Source organism: Bos indicus x Bos taurus, chromosome X (assembly GCF_003369695.1).
Source record: "Bos indicus x Bos taurus breed Angus x Brahman F1 hybrid chromosome X, Bos_hybrid_MaternalHap_v2.0, whole genome shotgun sequence".
NCBI lineage: Eukaryota > Metazoa > Chordata > Mammalia > Artiodactyla > Bovidae > Bos > Bos indicus x Bos taurus.
This window is the reverse complement of record NC_040105.1, coordinates 112,978,650-112,999,220: the sequence shown is the minus strand read 5'-3', so window position 1 is coordinate 112,999,220 and position 20,571 is coordinate 112,978,650. Positions and strand designations below refer to the sequence as shown.

The window sequence follows — 20,571 nt, the reverse complement described above, 5'->3', positions numbered from 1 at the left end:
ATATGGTCAAAATCTTGGGGGAAAGAAGGCAGAGACCAAATCATGAACCCTGGGATGGTTGGCATTCCTGGCAAGAATTCACCAGGCTACCCTCGAAGTGTGCTGAACTGGGTCCTTATAGTATTGACCCTGTCCTCTTCAACAGCGACTGGAACATCTCTGGAAGGAGCTGGGTTTGACAGCAGAAAAAAAAAAGACCTAAATTCCAAAGCAACTTTTTTAACCTCTAAATGATGATACCTTTACATGAACTTGAGTTGTTTCCTTGACATAACACCATATTTTTTACTTACATGAGTCCTAGGGGTTTTTTGTTGTTTGTTTTAAAATCTATATGATACATACAAATCTTTGATGGGAACTTTGTCTTTTTTCAATATGTTTTAAGATCTTTTGATTACAAGAATAATATATTCTCTTTGTAGTAAACTTGGAAAATGCAGAAACGTGCAGCAACAACACAAACCCTATGAGATAGCAAAATATATAAATATAAAGGGACTTCCCTATAACTCAGACAGTAAAGAATCTGCCTGCAATGCAGGAGACCAGGGTTCAATCCCTGAGTCAGGAAGATCCCCTGGAGAAGGAAATATCAACCTACTCCAGTATTCTTGCCAGGAGAATCCCATGGACAGAGGAGCCTGGTGGGCTACAGTCTATGGGGTTGCAAAGAGTTGGACACAACTAAGCGACTAACACACACACCATAAACATAAAAGTTATAAATAAGCCAGGGATGACCATTGCTAGCATGCTAGAATACAGTAGCTCATTATTTTTTTTTTCTATGCCAAAATATATATATTTCACATGACTGGCATCAAGCTGCATATGTAACTTTTTCCTTTTATTGTGAAATATGGCATAGATACAGAAAAGTGTGCAAGGCCTAGATGAACAGTTGAAAGAAAAAGTGTGGTCAAAGCTAGGTTTTTCCAGAAGTTATGTACATATGTGAGAGTTGGACCACAAAGAAATCTGAGTGCCAAAGAATTGATGCTTTCAAACAGTGGCACTGGAGAAGACTCTTGAGAGTCCCTTGGACAGTAAGGATATCAAACCAGTCATTCCTAAAGGAAATCAACCCTGAGTATTCATTGGAAAGACTGATGCTGAAGGCTGAAGCTCCAATCCTTTGGCCACCTGATGCTAAGAGCCAACTCACTGGAAGAGGCCCTGATGCTGGGAAAGATTGAGGGCAGGAGGAGAAGGGGACGACAAAGGATGAGATGGTTAGATCGCATCACCAACTCAATAAACATGAATTTGAGCTAGCTCTGGGAGATAGTGAAGGACAGGGAAGCCTGGCATGCTGCAGTCCACGGGGTTGCCATGAATCTGACACTACTTAGTGACTGAAGAACAACAACAAAGTGAAAACTTGTGTCACCACTGGTTAGGCTGAGGAATGGAACCTTGTCAACCCCCTAGTAGACCCCATGTGTGCCCCTTCACTATCATGCTTCCAATGTTCTCTTGCTTTTCTATTTGTTTCACTATGTATTACTGAATTCTTCAACAAGCAATCAGGTTTTTTTGAAGAACCAAGTGGCAAGCACAGTCTGGGTGCATAGGCAACAAAGGGTCCTAGTGTCACTATTCAACAGAGGCTTCCCTCTTAGGGGAGTCAGTGACTGATAGCACAATGGATCTGAGTGTTGGTAGAGCCCACCGCCATCAGGACCCCTGATAGGCAGAAGAAATACAGCCCGAGGGGTTGGGGTGCTGTCTTGCTTTGCTGTGCTTGCCACAGCCTACCTCCAGGCACTGTAGTTTCCAGGTGGAGGTCAACATAATGCCTCTGTGGGGTGAAGTGAGAGTCTTCAGCTAATCCAAGTAGCAGGATATGGAAGGCAGAGCAGGGAATTCAGCAATTCAAGTCAAACCTCCACCAGTGTGGAGGAGAGGCAGATACCCAGGGATGTGGAGGCAGGGCAGTCATCCAGGCATCTACCCCATTGTGTTGGCCATACGTGTCCACTTCACCCACCAGTGCTGGAGACCACCTGGGGCTCCTGTTCCCGAGCCTGCTGAACATCCTGCCATTTAGACCAAGCTGCTTTTTCACTTTCCCTCTGCCAGCCTGTGATTCAGCTTCCCTGGGTCTGTGGTGTCAGTTAACCCTGGTCTAGCTACTTCAGAGCTTGGGAAAGGCTGCTGCTGCTATGTCTCCTGAAGCATTCACCTTGTTCTTGCCAGGTTGTATCTTTAAAAACCACACCAAACCAAATTCTCATGGCACTTTTAGTGGGGCTTCGCAAGGGAGTGAATTTAGATGCATGCATTAGATCTGCTGTCTCAATCCGGAAGGCTCCAGAGGATATCCTGCCTCTCCCTTCCTCAGTTGCCTGAATATGGTGGTTAGTTGGAGGGCTTCTTTGGAACCCCATGGCCTGGCAACACACCTTACTGTAGCCAATGAGGAGATACTGCAGCCAAGGAGGGCAGGGGGGAGGATTTGGTGTGCATAAGCAGAAGGGTTATGCTTTGGACATTGCATTCTTTAGTATTTGTAATTAAGAGTTCTTATTTTGGAGCAGGTCAGACCCAGATTCAGCTTTCAGCTCTGACTCGGACTTTGAGCAAGTTACTCTGCTCTCTAAACCTTCTTTTCCTCAACTAGAAAATGAACGTAATAATGGTACCCATCGTCCAGGGTTGCCATGGGGATTAAGTGAGAGAAAAACTGTACAGAGTTTCACTCAGTGCCTGGTGCATTGCCTTTGTTCATATGTGGTAGCTGTTATCATCACCCTCATCATCATGAGACAATAGGAACCTTCCAGAAGCTGTCAGAGCCTGGCTTGCAGAGGCTCTGCCCTCTGGAGAGTTTTGGTACCCTTTGACCCAGTCCCTGATGTTTCTCATAGCAGTGCTGTTGACCTCACTTTGCTCCTAGTGTGACTTCCATTGGCCCACATAACCTGACCAAACAAACACACAGTCTTCCTCCTCCATTACCCATTGTTACTGCTGCCGGGCATGGCTCTGGTCATCTCTTAGAACTGCCCCATAGAAAACAGTGAGCCTAAATTTCAGAGTGTATTGTAGACCTGCTCTGTGTCTGGCACTGTGGGAGACAGAGAGGAGTACCCATTCTCTACCCCAGGGAGTTAATAGGTCACAGGCTTATTCATTGAAATTAATGTTGTGTGTATTAGGGGAAGTGTTCAGTTCAGTTGCTCAGTCGTGTCTGACTCTTTGCGACCCCATGAATCGCAGCACGCCAGGCCTCCCTATCCATCACAAACTCCCGGAGTTCACTCAGACTCAAGTCCATCGAGTCACTGATGCCATCCAGCCATCTCATCCTCTGGCGTCCCCTTCTCCTCCTGCCCCCAATCCCTCCCAGCATCAGAGTCTTTTCCAATGAGTCAACTCTTCCCATGAGGTGGCCAAAGTACTGGAGTTTCAGCTTCAGCATCATTCCCTCCAAAGAAATCCCAGGGCTGATCTCCTTCAGAATGGACAGGTTGGATCTCCTTGCAGTCCAAGGGACTCTCAAGAGTCTTCTCCAACACCACAGTTTAAAAGCATCAATTCTTCGGCACTCAGCCTTCTTCACAGTCCGACTCTCACATCCATACATGACCACAGGAAAAACCATAGCCTTGACTAGACGGACCTTTGTTGGCAAAGTAATGTCTCTGCTTTTGAATATGCTATCTAGGTTAGTCATAACTTTCCTTCCAAGGAGTAAGCGTCTTTTAATTTCATGGCTGCAATCACCATCTGCAGTGATTTTGGAGCCCAAAAAAATTAAGTCTGATAGTTTCCACTGTTTCCCCATCTTAGGGAAGGTGTAGAGATGCTTATTCCTTCATTCCTTGATTGATTTAAACATTATTGACTTTACCTTTTCCTCTTCTTGAGTTATTTCTCTTTCTTAGGCAAAATAGTGGGCTTCCTGCGTAGCTCAAATGGTAAAGAAAGTGAAAGTCACTCAGTTGTGTCCAACTCTTTGCGACCCCATGGACTATACAGTTCATGGAATTCTCCAGGCCAGAATACTGGAGTGGGTAGCCTTTCCCTTCTCCAGGGGATCTTCCCAACCCAGGTCTCCTACAGGTGGATTATTTACCAGCTGAGCCACCAGGGAAGCCCAAGAATACTGGAGTAGGTTGTCTATCCTTTCTCCAGGGGATCTTCCCAACCCAGGAATAGAACTGGGGTCTCCTGCATTGCAGGCAAATTCTTTACCAACTAAGCTATCAGGGAGGCCTTAAATGGTCAAGAACCTGCCTGGAATGCGGGAGACCTGGGTCCAATCCCAAGTCAGTAAGATCCCTTGGAAAAGGTTGTGGCAACCCACTCCACTATTCTTGCCTGGAAAATTCCATGGAGAGAGGAGTCTGGCAGGCTACAGTCCATGGGATCACAAAGAGTTGGACACAACTGAGCGAGTAACACACAGGCAAAATAGCAGTTTACCAGTTGAACTTAACTGGTTAATTTCTGAATACTTGATTGACTAAGGAAGGGAACTTGATTTTGAACCCCGTCCATTTTAGCCAATCCTAGATCCAGCAAATAGATAGGATAGGTGCTACCCTAGAGTTTTTTGCAGAATCTCTCAAGTGAACTTCACACTCCCTGCACCACATGTATCCAAACAGAAATCTGTCAACCTGGAGTTCTCATTTCTTGGTACAGTTGTTATAAAAAGAAAAGAACACCCAGGTGGCACAACAGCCTACCCAGTGGCCCTTGCACAGCTATGGAACCATAGCAGCCCTCCAGAATCTTCTTCCTGCAGGTCTTGCTTGTATATTGAATTAAGAAAAGTTCCAGTTGGGCAATTTGAGCAAGCAAAACTCAGGGTATAGCCTCTGTAGTTTGACAGGTCTGGGTTCTAGGCCAGGCCATGGCACTTACTAACGAGTGACCTCAATTAAGCTAGTTGCTTAACCTCTTTGTGCCTCAGTTTCCTCATCTTTACCATGGGATCATAACAGTGCCTCCCTCTTCAGATTGTTCTAAGAATTAATTGAAATGACTCCAAGAAAGGGCTGAACCCAGTTCCTTAGATTCAGTGCTCAACAAATCTTTCTAATATTATCATCATTGTAATTTATTACTGTTGTTAGTCTGTTTTACCAAAAGATAGGAAAAGTAACAGCTCTGCTGAGCTATTGATCAGACCACGCCTAGAGCATGTTTGGTTCTAGGAGGAGTGGATCAAGATGGTGGAATAGAAGGACCTGGAGTTCACCTCCTCCCACAAATCCAGGCTAGCCCATGTAAAACTCACAGGACAGTGCCTGGAATATTGTAAAAGTGCTTGATACATGGTGGAAGTGTTATTGTTAATTAAGATCATCACTAACTAACATTCAGAGAATATAACATGCAGACACTGCATGTGTGTTAACTCCATGAAGTCTCGTAACCCCCACCACTCTTTGAATGATGCATGTCTATGACTTCCCCTTTACAGATGAGAATATAAAGGCACAGAAAGGTTAAGCAGCCTCCCCACAATTACATAGCTAAGAAGTGTTCAATCCATGAGTCAAGCCCAGGCCAGATCCTCTTTCTCCAGAGCCTGCACTCTTAGCCAGTAGGCCAAAGGGCTATACTCTCCATACTGTTGTCAGCATTCATATGTGGCTCTTTAAATTTTGATTATTTAAAGGTACATTCAATTAAGAATTCAGTTCTTCGTTTGCACCTGACACACTTGAAGTGCTTTTGTACATGTGGCCAGGGGCTACCATATTGAAGAGCACATTCTCTTCCTTCTGGAAGGCTGAGTCCCATCTCAACATTCTGTGGGACATGCTGCTTGTTGAACTTCTGGGATTCTATTCCTTACAGAATCTCAGGCTAGAGTTGTAAAACTTCTTGTAGTGTTATCAATAGATGCATGCTTGTAATACAGTGAAATCCCATTTGCATTTGGCCAAGAGTGTAATGGCAAGTAAGAGGCCAAGAAGTCTGACTCACGTTACCTTTTCCTGGTTTCCCAAAACACTGCTTCATATTTACAAAGTTGTCTTCTGTCACTTCTCTTTGACATGTAGGGACAGTCACCAGTTTGCTCAAAGATCCAGCTTCTTCCACAGGTCTGCCTTGCCCTCTTTGGGCTGTCTGGATGGCATTTAGTACCTTAGCATATTCATCTCACTGTTGACTTATCTGGCATCTTGACCTCTGAGAGCCTCTAGCACATGCACAAAGTCTCCAGTACCTCCGGAGCTGTCTCTGTTCACCTCTGTTACATGGTCAGTGAAGAAATTGAGTTCAGGATTTGTTGCCTAAACTTTCAGAATGAGTAAGTCTAGAAATCTACAAGCTCCTAGAAGCCACTGGAATTATAGTGAACAACTATAACCTTGCGAATGCACATGCACCTCCTTCAGACCTCCATGGCAAAGACTGGGCCAAGATCTAACCCAGTCAGTAATTGATAAATCCAGAGCAGTCACCTGCTTCTTGCAGAGCATCCTGAGTATCTGTGGGGGAAAGTCATAATCTGAGCTCCTCACACCAGGGCCTATTTGCACTATGGTGAGGTCACAGAATAGCCAACAACATGGAGTTACTTCAGTGTGGATGAAGGACACCCAGCTGCTTCTCTCCACGTGCAGAGAAGGAGCCCTGTTCTCCCAAACCCAGCAGATGCTTGGGTTTTAGTCACTCTGTAAATCAGACCCAGGTCTGTACCCACCTTGTCATTGTGTGTCCTGGGTAAACCTATCTCCACTTCCTTGTCTTGTAAACTGAGGACAGCCTCAAATACATGTGTACATGCACAGTTAGTCCAATAAATATGTTAACAGATGTTATTTCCACAGTGTGTGATTATGTTTTCTGTTCTGCTGATGGGTTTTATTAACCCAACAGCATTGAAAAGGGATGAGTCGATGTGCTTAAAATGAGAGTCAAGGCTCAGTTTATCATTAATGATCATCCCAAAAAGAAGCTAGCACAGCCTTCACTAGGTTATCATTTCCCAAGTGCCAGGGACATCATGCCAAACTCATAACAGAGTCAAGTTGGTTGGATTTTCCAAATATTTGTTGAACATTTTGCCTATGTCAGGCACTTTCTGGGCACCAGAGGGATTTAATTTTCATTAAGACTTGGCACAACAAGGATGTTCAGTCAGTCAGAGGTGTTCAGCCATAGGCGCTGGACCAAAAAGTGTTAGTTGCTCAGTCCTGTCTGACTTTATGCAACCCATGAACTGTAGCCCACCAGGCTCCTTGTCCATGGGGATTCTCCAGGCAAGCTTGGACGAGTGGGTTGCCATTTTCTTCTCCAAAGGAGAGACAGAATTCTCAGGGTGGATCTCCAAAGACATGCAGGACCCCTAAGGACCATGAGCACAGAGGGCTGAACGCACGTGGCAGCCTGTCTGGGGAGCTCCAAGGAGATGGTATGACTGGAGGTTAGAGTACAGGACACAGTGGGGCGGGAGACCTGGCTGCCAAGAAGAAGGGAGGCCCAGGGACAAATAACCCTAATAACAGAGCTTACAGGATGTGCTTGGGGCTGTAAGTATCTGCAAGCTATTGGAGAGGCCCAGAGACAACCTTTTTCCAGCAGGTTCTCTAGCATGTTCTGTAGCATGGGAGGCCTAGTGAGTGTGAGCTCTGTGAAGTTGGGCACCAGCATCAGACACTATTCATCCCAGGGTCTGATTCTCTGAAATTTGGAATCACATGGAACCAGCCAATCCAAGAGGTAGTAATCATTGTCTACCAGTTATGGACTGACCTGCTTTCTGAGATTTTCAGTGATTCCTAAGAGACAGATGGGTTTACCTTATGTGTGGAAATCTCTAGGAGTTGAAACATCCCTACCACCTTTTCTTTGGAACCTGGGCCTCCTGCTAACAGGGTGTGGGACAGAGGTTTCTTTGCCAAAGTAAATAAAACAGAGAAGATGCATGAACATCAGCTACAAAGCTCCTTGTCAATCAGAGTCTCGACTGAATCTCTAGTTTATATCTTTCTTTTTTTAACCAAGGATCCCATTGGTCTGCCAAGTGTCTGCTCCCATTCTGCTCCATATGAATGGGTGGCTGCTGGCCTGTTCCAAACTGCTGTTGAAACAGAACTTCCCACACTGCTGGGGCATCTTCTGCTGATCATAATTTCCATGTGCCATCGGCAGGTTTTTTTCTGCCTGATGAACTACCAAGGCACTGGGAGCATATGTTCCTGCTGATGAGGGGCCTTGCTTCTTGACCTGTCACTAATATCCTACCAGTCACATGAAGCTACCAGGGACTCCTGAGCAAAAGCTTACAATGCTTCAGTTCCCTACAAATAAGCCCCGCTCATTGCTTTCCGACTGTGTCGTCATCTGGTGGGCAAGGAATGAGACCTCTAGGAATAGTTGTATATCAGGATTGCAAAAACCCCTCCATGGCTATAAAACATTGTTTTAAATTACCAAGGTGCTCAGTATGCAGGCATAAAGAATAGCCCATTGTAGAGAGTGATGTTTCTGCTCATGTCCCAGATGACCTTGGTTCAAGGACAAATTGGAGCTTGACTTAGCAAAGCTGCAGGTGGTCAGTGAGATTGGCTCTGCACTGATGCACCCACCTGAGTGGAGGGGTGCCGGGCCCTCTGTTGTGGGTATATCACCAGGATGGCAAAGGCATTTTCTCTCCCACATGTACTGAGTTCAGTTGCTAAGCATATTCCATGTGGTTTTTTACTTTTGTATTTCTTTGGGGAGAGGAATGTCATCTCTAAAACTCTCAATCCCATCTTTGTGTGTGTGCTTAGTCACTCAGTCATTTCTGACTCTTTGTGACCCTGTGGACTGTAGCCCACCAGTCTCCTCTGCCATCGGGATTCTCCAGGCAAGAATATTGGAGTGAGTTGCCATGCCCTCCTCCAGGAGATCTTCCCAACCCAGGGATCAAACCCAGGTCTCCCACATTGCAGGTGGATTCTTTACCATCTGAGCCAAATTTGTTCTTAACATTTTACCCCGAGGCCCCCTTGTAAAACCTGGCCTGTACTTCTCTTAATGACACATTTGAACAGTTGCCTACATTTCAGACTTGTTTTCCATATGACAAGCTAATCGCATGCACACATACACTCACCATGCCAGACTCCATGTAGACTTGAGAACCAGGCAAACCTGCATTTGCATCCTTCTCTGCTACTTACTAGCTGTGTGACTTTGGGCAACTTTGTTAACCTCTCTGGGCCTCTGTGTCCTCATTGTAAAATAAGGACAGTAATCGTTCCTGCCTCACATACAGCTGTTTCAAGGGTTGAGTGAGACTAAGGATCAAAAGCACTTGGCTTAGTGCCTGTACATAGCAAATGCTTGATCAGTTCAGTGGTAGCAGTTTTTACCATTAATTCAATGAGGCACCCAAATATCTAGTGTCTTGTCATCCATCCAGAGAATTGTCCACTGTAGGCGCTTAGTCATGTTTACTGAATTGACTCCATCTCTTTAGCTGAGGATCAGGAGATAAATATTTCCCTGTCTACTGGGATGTTTGATAACACATGGGTGATCACTTGAAGCTCAGGTATGAAAAGCATGCGAATGAAGAGGCTGCTTTACATACAAAGAGCTTCTCCTCAGGGCGGGCTCTCCCTGCTCATCTTGGGCACCCCGTGGTCAGGTGTTCAACAGGAGGTCAGGGTTCCCTCAGCACCTCCGTGGAGTCTTGAGGCTTCCTCTAACATGGATATCAAGTGTGAGGGTTTTAATTGCCTTTGGCTGAAAGAATGGGGTCAGATGTTCAATTCAGATGAAATCCCTGTCTTCTAAAACATTATGAGGTGCCACCCACACGAAAGTCACTAATCCTCGGGGCCCTGGCAGGGTGAAGTGCCTGAGGGCTGCAGCTCAGGGCTGTTGGGAGATTCCTGCCTGACTGCCTGGGTGTGCACATTACTCAGCACATGTACACACATGTACCTACAGACCAGTGTAGAATGGTGTGCTCTGTTGGGGGGGAGAGCATGGGGACGGATTGGGATTGGGCATTGTTGACGAACCAGTTATCTGACCTAGCCTGATGCCCATTTCCAACCAGACAGTGACTGATGGAGGCAGAGTCTCCTTAACTGAGACCCATGGATGGGTAGTAAGTGGTCCAGAAAACCCCTGAAATTATATGTAAAATGTTGGTGGGCTGGGAAGGGAGAGACACCAGCATAAATGCTTTTTCTGTGGAGAGAGACTATAGCTTTTAAGAGACTTCTCAGAGGAGTCTGTGACCCAAGACAATTAAGAACGCAGAGCTGCTGGGTTTGGTTGGCCCAGGCTAGTTGGTGTGTCTAATCAAAGCCCCAGATGACCCACGTCTAGGCGGTCAGGGCAGTGACAGGAGTACTCAGAGGCAAGTCGTGGCCACGCCACTGACAGACTCTTCAATGGTTGTTGTAGACTCATGTAGACAAAGCCTGCAAGCTTGGGGAAGCCAGGCCCCCCCAGGTCAGCCTCGGGCGACAGCCCCCGTCCTGCCAGGCCCTGGGGAGTGAGTCCTTCCTGCCCAGCAGCTCCTTTGCTCATGAGCTGGCCCAAGTCACCTCCTCGTACAGCACCTCAGAGGCAGCGCCCTGGGGCGGCTGGGATCCGAAGGCCTGGAGGCAGGTGCCCGCTCCACTACTGCCTAGCTGCGACACTGTTGGTAAGTCACTCCCCCCAGCCTCGCTTTCCTCATCTGTCAGCTGGACGCAGTCCCCTGCTCAGCCTGCCCACCTGCTGCACAGTGTTGTTGGAGGAACAGAGGAGGTGACAGCCCAGCCCGTAAAGCTCTGTGCACCTAGGAGAGATGTCCAGAGCTTTCTCTGCTGCATCCCAGTCAGTCTTTGGCAAAGAGACCACCCAAGCCAGAAGAGGGAAACTAAGTGGGCATCACCCTGGGGACAGTTATTCCCTCCCTGCTGTTGGCCATCCAACACCCCAGTTCCTTCCCTGCCTGTCTGTCCCTGTGACCAGACTGTGAACTGGAGGTAGATAGGGCCTATGCCTTTGGAACTACAAATCTTCCCCCCTACTCCATAGCTGGCACGCACTCGGGAGCTGCCTCTCCTCCAGCCATCTGCTGTGGGCTTCACAACCCGAGGTGTTCTTTGACCCTACCTGGGATTCGTGTGCACCTCACGAAGTGGGAAGTCAGATGGCCCCACTCGAGGAGGGCAGGCAGAAGAAAGCCAAGCCAGGCCTGGCCAAGAGGGCTGTGAGTTTGCATCGTCCTCCAGATTCTGGAAGAAATGGCTTGACTCATCCTAAGGAGTTGCCTTAGTGGTCATGACAGCAAGATGGTGTACAAGCAGACATTGCAGAGACTTTTGTTTGGCTCATGAACTTGTTGTTCTGGTGCATGACGTATCAGTTTGTGCAGGACGTCAGCCCTCTCTGCAAAGCAAAGTAGAGAAAGGAGCGTTTGCTGAGAAAGAGTGATCAGAGGATGCTCATCCAGCTGAAATGACCTCTGGGATTCTGGCTGCTAATGGAAATGCTGCTTCTATCTGCGTGGCCTTGTTCTCCCATCCCACAGGCCTTGGCCCGCAGGAACAAGCAGTGCTTTCCATTCAAGGGCTATCGATTTCTCTGTCTCTATTTTTTTTCACCCTTCTCTTATGTGCTGTCAGAGTCACAGTGCTCTTCAGCTTGTCCAGCACAAGACTGCCAAAGAAAGAGAACTAGCAAAAAAAAAAAAAAAATGGGGACATCGTCCACTCAGGATGTGTCTGAGTTCCACCCTGGTGTTCCATGTCCCCAGAAGGCAAAGAATGACAGATCCGAGTGAGCTGATGTTGAGAACTCCTTTCCCCAGCATGTTATCTCTCTTCAAAGCAGTGGAGGGTGAGGCAGAATCTTGGCCCTCAGATCCTCACTATTGAGCTATGGAAGTTGGGCCTGCCTTGGGGCCGGGTGGGGGGAAAGGCTTGGAGGGACAGGACCTACAGCTCAGCCCAGACTCAGGAAGGCCAGACTTTCTGTGAGACGGAGGACGCAGGCCCCCACCTCTGGGGGAGAAGAGAGGCGAGCTGCAAAGACATTTGTTTCCTCTGCCGCCAGATCACTCACAGCATGGAAGTCTGGCCCTTCCGGGAGAGGTGCCTGGAGTCAGAAGTCAACTGCAAAGCAGAAAGTGGAGAGGAGAAAAGGCGACCTCCAGCTCTCTGGCGGTCATTTTCAACAGCAGTGATTTTTGTGAAGTTACCAATGGCAGCTTCAGATTGGATCCAACCCAAGGATAGTGTCATCACTGAGGGGAGGTCCCTGACTCATGCTCCAGGGGTCCCCAGGGGCAAAGAAAGACCCTCAGCTTTCTCCTGTCTTAGCACCCGCATGTTCCCATGGACCCCCTGGCCCCAAGCCCTGAGCCCGGGTTTCTGCCATGCCTCCCCTCCCCATCCCTTCACTTGGTTGTGAGGTTGTGATTTCCTTTGATTGATTTATTTGTCGGTTTCTCCCTCCATGGTGAGCTTCCTGAGAGTAGACACACACATTACCACCCCAGGGCTGGGACAGAGCCCCACCCATGGTAAACCCACTAGGTCCCATGGTAGACCCACAAGACGTGTTTGACTGGCACGGGGCCTCACTGGGCTGCCAGGTAAACCCTCTTTACCCACCCAGGATCCAGCAGTTTGCTTTGGGGACCCCAGAGTCTGTGAGGCTGCCCTCCCCATCCCCCCCACTGGGCAGGGAAGGGCACGGAGCTGAGGCCTTCAGAAACAGCAGGTATGGCCTGCCTTGGCCTTGGCTTCTGGGGTTCCCTCAGCACTCCCATCTGGAGGCACTCCAGAGAAACTGAGTCACAGGCTCCAAGAGTTAGGAGGGAAAGTTAGGACATGGTGAAGCGGGCCTGCATTCACTGTGGGCAGCCCGTGTTGTGTCTGAAGGATGCCTGAGGACAGTGTCAGCCTGAGAGCATCCATGCCCTTCAAACAGGGCTTTGAGTGGAAGCATCTTCATGGCCCACAGGTCTGAGAAGTCCCCCTCCAGGGCCGTTGTGGGAGCCCCTAGAACTCAGATCTCCATGCAGAATGCTGTCTTCCTGTCATTCCAAAGGAAAAGTCAGAAGAGTCAGTGAGCCGTTTCCAAATTAGGCTTCCAAAAGCTACCAAAGAAGGTACTTTTCGTAGTGGAGTATTGAACAAAGCAGCCCACACGCTGGAGCTCCTTAACCTTTGAGCCTCTAACACAGAGCTGCGTGTTTTCTGCTACCTGCAGGCTGCTCTGTGCGTGGCACTCAGGGGCACATCTGCTGGGGAGGAGGCAGGAGTGCCCCAGTGCTGGAAAAAGAAACCCCTGCACACAGCCCTTTTTTCTCCTCTTCCACCCCTCCTTCACCACCCCCCACTTTGTCCCTTCCCTCCCTCCCTCTCCCTTTCTCTCCCTTCCCTCCATCCCTCATCTGTCAGAGCTATTCGTTTTGAAGCCCTTCCCAGTCAGAACACACTCCTCCTGGGGATCATGGGCCAAGTAATTTCAGGCTGAATCCACCTGAAGCCCAGGAAACCAGTGTGGGCATCCATATGGGGGTCTTGCCAACCCTCTGCCTCTGTCCCATCCCCCATCCAGTTAACGTGTCTGTGGGCTTTACAAAGGGGTTGAATCTGTCATGAAACCATGAGTGGGCTGCAGTGGAGAGAGGGTGTATCAGGTGCTTGCTCGGGGGCTCACAAGAGACCCCCACCCACAGTGGCTGAAGGCTGAGGCCCGCAGGGCAGCCTGGCCTCCTGGGTAGCTGAGTGTTGGGTTCTGCTGTGTTGGGAGGCAGTGGGGGGTTTGTGCCAGCCTTGCGCCTGTCTCTTCCACCTATGCCTAGCACACTTGGATGGAGTACTATGCCTCAAGTGAGCCCCAGAGCTTCCTTGGCCTTAGCATGAAGCTTAGAAAAGCAGTCCCAGGACTTCCTGGATTACCATCTTGGCTGAGGCCTCTCTGAGGGTGGCCCCTTGGCCGGATGGAAGGAGGAGCTGGGCCCACGTTCGTTGGGAAAGTTCCTTCCTTCCTTCCAGGGACAACATGGGGAAGCACACCTAGGCTCCCGGAGGGCCCACCTGCCACTGCCCCCTCAGTGTCACCTGTACAGCAATCCCGAGTGCCATGACAACCACCCGCAGTCCTAGGAAAAAGAGTGCTTGGCTGAGCTCCTCTGTAACCCTCCTTCAGAGTGTCCGTCACTAAGCAGCCACTTTCAGCCATCGCTTCCTCCGGGTCACTGAAAACATTTGTCATTTCCTGTTTTCTCTATTTTCCAATGATCCTAATTGTCAGTGTCAAAAGGCAACAACTATTTTCTTGGGGCTTATCTTTGGAGCACACTGATTGAGAACAAAGGATGGGGGCCTCTGTCTGCAAAACAAAGGAAGCCGCCTCCAGGGGGGCCTGGAGAGAACGGTCTGGCTGCTCTGCCAGGGACGGGGGCCAGGCGGGCAGCAGAGGGCTGGCGGTGCCCCCCCCATGCCCCAGTGGCATGAAGAGGTTCCTGCCTGACAGCAACACCCCAGGATGGCCAGCATCAGCCCTTCTGTTTGGACTTGGAGTTTCTGTGGCCCTGACCAGACTTTCCCTTCAACTCTGGATGTTCCAGATTTTTCTGCTTCCTTGGATGAATGCTGGCCAACATCCCACTGTCCCTGTAAACCTGACCCTTCAAGAAGCATTTTCTGTCATCTGGCAGACACTGCCCACTTCCTCCACTCTGACCCCTGCCCCAGCCTCGCCTTCACTCTGGTTTCCCAGGCCCTGGGGGTGTCTTCCTCTCTATCTCCTTCCCTTTGGACTCTTGGGCCCATCGTCGTCATTCCCTGCTTTTTCTTGCGTCGCCCTCTGTAGCCGCCACCTGCCCCTCTCCCACCCTGTACAACTGTGTAATTTGGTGAATCTAATGGAGCAGCCAGTGGGGATGGAGTTAGAGTTGGTATAGACAGAATTAGAGCTGGTGTAGACAGAGGGCCCAGGAGCCAGTCCCGGAAGCAGCGGGCTACAGAGATGGAAGCACTGGATCTGCAGTTAGGAGACACTGCACTTACCCAGCCGTGTTGCCTGGATCACATCACTGACCCTCTGTGAGCCTCAGCTGTCACACTAGTAAGCTGGGGTCATAGATCTTCGGCCCGGATCTCCTGGCACAGTAGGAGGGTGACTGGGCACACCAGAGGTGAGAGCTGCCTTCAGAAATGCCTGCCCACCCTAAGCATCTCAGGCAGAGCCCAGCACCCCCCACCCCCCATCTCCCCCACTTCGCAGAGGCATGGCCTTGGCGATCTTATGACTCCTGTGATCCTCGGGTCCTGCCCTCCTCCAAAGGCATGCTTTAGCAGGAAGAGGGCCGCCCCAGGGGAAGGGAGGCAAGAGCTTGGACAGGAAGCAAGCTAAGGGCAGGATGCTGAAATGGCTCGCCATGCAGTCCGCCCACTGCCACGTGTTCGTGTTCGTCCTCTGCCTTGGCAGGAACTGAGGCTGGGAACTGCCGCCAGACCTGGGAGCTGGGCACTCTCCCAAGCACCGGCCCTCCGCCCCAGCCCCTTCCCACGCCAGCCATCCAAGAGCAGAGAAGCAGGCCACCCGGGCAGCCTGTGTTGTCCAGTCAAGTCTTCTTCTGGCGTCTGCAGGGGTGTGGGGGATGCAGTTCTGAAGTAAACTCAGGGAGATGTGCTCCCTGATGGAGCTGCCTTGGATGTTGGCACACAGAGGAGCAGAGAAGGGGAGAGATATGGCAGCGGGTGAGCAATGGACTGCGAGTCATACCCAGGGCCCAGCCACAGCCTGGCACCAAAGGGCTGAGGGTCTTGGGGCAAGTTATGCCTTCTGCAGGCCCTCAGCTGGCTCTCTGGTGGGGGGCCTCTCGAGGCGCTCCCAGACCTGGGGCTGGGACTGCAGCCCTGAAGCTTGGCTCCTCTCTGTGCCCACCCAGCTTGGAGATGGAAATCAGAAGCCCATTCCCATCACCCATGCTGCTGCCCATCAGGAAAGCAAAGGGAAGCTGGGAATGAGTGACTACTCCGGGTGTTGGGCAATGCATCCATGTGAGCAAGTGATCACCACTGCTCTTCATGCCAGGACCACCCAGAACAAGCCTTGGCCCTTTTCCCCATGACAGCCCGGGCACCCACCACCACATAGCCCAAAGGCTCCGCTCTGCCCCACCCCTGACATCCCCAGTTGGTTCAGCCATTCTTTGCTTGGGAGCCCAAGCCCCATTGCTTAGTGTCCTCTGGGTGCAGCCAGTTTGGGTCTCCCTGAGACTGGCCTGCCCAAACTCTTGTCAGCACTGCAGACATGGTCTGGCCAAAGCAGAGGAGTGTAGGACTGTCACCTCCCTCCTTCTACATACTCTGCTTCTATTAATGCAGCCTAATGTCACATTTCCTCCTTCGGTGACTGCATCTCACTGCTGCCCCATCCCGAGCAGAAGGACATCGAGAATGCCTAAACCTTTTCTCTCCATGCTCTTGCTGTTTAGCTCTGTATCTCCGCCCCATCCTATGCTGTCGCAATTGCTTTTTAACTCAGGTGCCGAATCCTACTTGTATCCATACCTGTGGAGTTTTGCTTGGGAGGGTGGGGCATGCATGCGAGTATGTGTTGGTGTGTTCACTCATGCTTTCTGCTACACCAAAATCACGTCCTGAGTCCCCACACAGCGACACCAAGGCTAGAATTTATTGGTAGCCTGAATCTAACACTTCTTTTTCATCTTCTACTTAGCGAGAGAAGCAGAGATCAGGTCTTATGGCAATGACCCCTGAACAGCGCAGTTCACGTATCGCCCAACGGATGAGTCAATTTCAAGGTAAACAGTTAAAAGTCCATGTTCTCAAAGGGGTGAACGGTGGAGACTGTGTGAGGTTGGGGGAGAATTCCCTCCAGCATAAACCATTACTGAGATGATTCTGGAAAGCATTGATGAAAAGAGAGTAGGTCTGTGAGGCACTTCCATGGCACCTTGGTTGGATCTGTCGCATGGAAAGTGTAAGTAGAGTCCCAATTGAAGGCCCAGTCTTAATGACTCTGAAATCACTGTTTGATTGAAGACATTGACTCAACCATGCAATCAACATTGATTGGCTGAAGATACAGCTGTTAGCCAAACACTACAGATGATCTCTGCCAAACTAGCCTGGGAGACGTATTAAGCAGCCGTCCCCAGCCAGTAGTGACATTGGGCCAGGACAGGGGTGTTCTTGCCTGGGGCTCGGAGGAGGCTGCTTGCCTTCCAACGGGTGTTCAGCATCTTTGTTGTAGCCTGGTGGCGCCATAGCACTATCACTCCTCCATTCTCTTGCAAAACCCCCTTTTCCTTCGGGCCTGATACCAGCTGAATGCCCCCACCTGTGGCATGGAGTGGCATGTCAGGTGTGCCTTAGCCGCAGGGACCAGGCAGACAAGTTCCAGGCCAGTGTCAGGAGGTGGACATCCTTCAGGGGGTGGGTGGTACCAGGCCTGTGTACAGATTGTATGAAGTTTATAAAAGCAGGCCCAGACCCTGTTCATGGGCATTTTCAGTCCAACGTGATCTACTCTTGGGTGGAGGGGAGCTGTGAGCACAGACCTGGGGGGTCTAGGAGGGCTTCCCCCAAGAACTGCAGTCCAGGCTGAGGGTGGAGGGACAAGGGCAGAGGAGGGTGCTCGGTAGGAGCCAAGGGCAGGAGGTGAGAGGTCAGTGCTGGGCCAGTGGCTCCCCACTGGCCACTGCAGCCCAAGTGGAAGACACCTTTGGAACTGACCCCCACTTCTCTCTTTCGGTAGCCATCCAAGATCAAGTCATCTCTAAGTGTAGCCGGACCAAGGCAAGCTCCCCACCCAGCCAGCGCATGATACCACCCAGAGATGGGCTCCTTCATAGCAGTCTGAGTTCAGGAATGGCCTCACCCATCAGGCAGCAGAGCCAGGAGACCATGGGCATGCTCTCACCAATCCCCTGCAGGCAGCAGGGGATTTTCAGCTTCAGACCCCCATTTCCCACACCCTCACACTTGGGCCACAACCCCCTGGGCAGCCTCGGCTCCATTGACCAGCACATGGGGATGCCCAAGGCTGCTCCTGCAGGAGTGCCCCTGCCTAGATTCTATCCCAGCCCCCTGGGCAGCCAGGCCCTGGGTCCTCACCAGCTCAGACAGCCGCATATGTCAGGAATGTCCACCGTGCTCCACAGCACTTCCTGGGTGGTGGCAGCAGCATCTCTGCACACCCCAGTCTTGAGGGAGCCACCCCCAAGCCAAGCAGCTCATGGCATGCAGCAGCATTATGATAGCAGCACCATCTTTGCCAAGGCCCTTGTGACAACCTCCCTGGAAGCCCCAGTGTTTCCCTCGCAGCAGGCAATTGTGTCCCCTAGTCAGGTGGCCCCAGAAGGCAGACCTAGCCAGAAGGTGGGTCCTGCCCCCGCCAAGCCCAGCTTCAGCCTGCTGGGCAACAAGAGTGTCAGGCAGAGCCCGGTGCAGGGCCCCGTGCCCACACCACATGCCACCAAGTCCCTCCAGCAAAGTATGGTCAGCTTCAGGCCTGAGAGTCCCATCCAGGCCATTGAGCCACCAAGCTCTGTGGTTGCCGCTGCTGCCACCTCCGTCGTGGCTGCCAGCCAGTCTCTGGCCAGTCCTTGTGACAGAACAGGGAGCCCCTCTGAGTTGTCGTCCCAGTCCCCACTGGACGATCTTATTTCACTCCCTGACTGTTCTGAAGTGGATTTCGACACTTTCATGATGGATTCCACCGAGAGCCCAGATGAAGACTGGATGGGCAACCTGAGGCTGATCAGTGGCACTGCAGAAGACCAGGCTGCTGACAAGGGTGCCGAGGCCCAGAGTGCAGGCCACGTCCCCCAGAACGCTGACAAGCTTTAAATGCCCTAAAAACCTCCACGTGGCTATCACCCCAGGGAGTGATGTGAGTCCTTAGCAAATTTACCACTGGCCCCACACAGCCACATGCTTATTGCCTCATTACAATTTGAGGGGCGGCAGCCCACACCCTCCCTCTCTCTACCTGTGACAAAATGGAAATCTGGTGATTTTTTTCAAGCTACCTGTACATATCTGAAAATTTTGTACATGGTTTTCCTAAACGTTCATGACAGAAGTGTTTATACTGCGTTTTGTGAGTTTGTAATTAAGATGACGGCTTTTGTTTCAGCAAAGTTGTGTTTATTATGCCATTGTCCGTGTGTATTCTACATTGTTCAAATATGCAGACTGTGTTGTTCACTCCAGCCATACCTTATCAAACCAGGTGGCTGAGTTGCTTGCGCTTTTGATGCAATGGTGGATGTGACCAAGAGGTGTTGTGCAAACTGACAAATGCCAAATAGAAACTCACTTGGCCATCTATTCCCATTTCCACTAAAACTTCTATCACCCAGTGTGATTCTTAATGTCTTTTGCAAACCTTGCAGCGTCTTCTAGCTCTTTCCAGATGAGCCTGTTACAGCACAAGCTGTTTTATCATTAAGTAGCCTGCAGAGGAATTATTTGCCAGGAGGTAGAGAGTTCTGGTGGAGAAGGCAATGGCACCCCACTCCAGTACTCTTGCCTGGAAAATCCCATGGATGGAGGAGCCTGGTAGGCTGCAGTCCATGGGGTCGCAAAGAGTCGGACACGACTGAGCGACTTCCCTTTCACTTTTCACCTTCATGCATTGGAGAAGGAAATGTCAACCCACTCCAGTGTTCTTCCCTGGAGAATCCCAGAGACGGGGGAGCCTGGTGGGCTGCCGTCTATGGGGTCACACAGAGTCAGACATGGCTGAAGTGACTTAGCAGCAGCAGCAGCAGCAGCAGCAGCAGAGAGTTCTGGAGATTTGAGAGAAGCAAAGAGAGTTTGTGAGCTGGGCATCTCTGAGAGTTCTACCCTTTATCACTCAGACAGTTTGCACTACTCTAACAGGCACCTTGCAGGGTGGAGGCAAGATGCTCCTGATTTAAGGCCTTTCAGTATTTGTTCTGATGTAAGGCTCTGTGGTCTGGGGGAAAAAAATGAGTCTGTAAACATGAATAGTTGATTTGGGTTTTGTCACTGATGTTTTCTATTTGCAGTTATCATCACGTATGTTTAAGTGTCTGTTATAGAAAACCTACACCCACTGTCCTGTAAACTTTTGTCAATGTCCAGACTCTGTGTAATGACATTTTAATTGCCACCTGGTATTTTGCCTCTGCTTTTGAAATCTGGCATCTGTTTCAAGCAAGTGTGTTTTTTTCTTCGTTCTGTAATAAACAGGAGAAAAGTACCTCTGTGTTTTCATTTTCCCAGGGAGCATTCTGAGTCTACAAACCCATGTCAGTTAAGCCTGCTGGTGTCTTTAGTTCTTTCTGATGGTGCTCCCTGTCTTGGGATGCTTGGGCACTGAGAAGAGAGGGGCAGGAAGTTTTTGTAGCCTGCACCGTGATCCTTTCACATCACAGCATAGAAGCACATCCTTTACGGTGTAGGCTGCTAAGATGACTGACTGCACTTGGGGCAGGGGGCAAGGGAGGCTTGCATTGAGAAGCTAGTTGTCCACCATCCTCTTTCCACTGAGACGGTGACAGCCAATTAAAGATCCAATGTCTCTCATGTAAGGGGTACCCACATAGGGTGGCTGGAGGTTGCGGGGACCTGGAGACTGAAATTCCAT

At 50.1% G+C, this 20,571-nt stretch overlaps 1 protein-coding gene across 5 annotated transcripts in view; it reads left to right on the top strand.

The window, feature by feature from the left end:
* MAMLD1 (mastermind like domain containing 1) overlaps nt 1-20,184 on the top strand; it is a 119,715-nt gene extending 99,531 nt beyond the window's left edge. For 4 of the 5 annotated variants that reach the window (XM_027533165.1, XM_027533168.1, XM_027533167.1 and 1 more), the window contains 2 exons: nt 16,669-16,753; nt 17,710-20,184. In XM_027533165.1, coding sequence (XP_027388966.1) covers nt 16,669-16,753; nt 17,710-18,803 — 1,179 coding nt within the window. In that variant the 3' untranslated portion in view covers nt 18,804-20,184. Of the gene's footprint in view, nt 1-10,380; nt 10,625-16,668; nt 16,754-17,709 lie in introns of all 5 variants that reach the window. The other variant, XM_027533169.1, reaches the window with a different exon arrangement.
* The last annotated feature ends 387 nt before the right edge of the window (nt 20,185-20,571 follow it).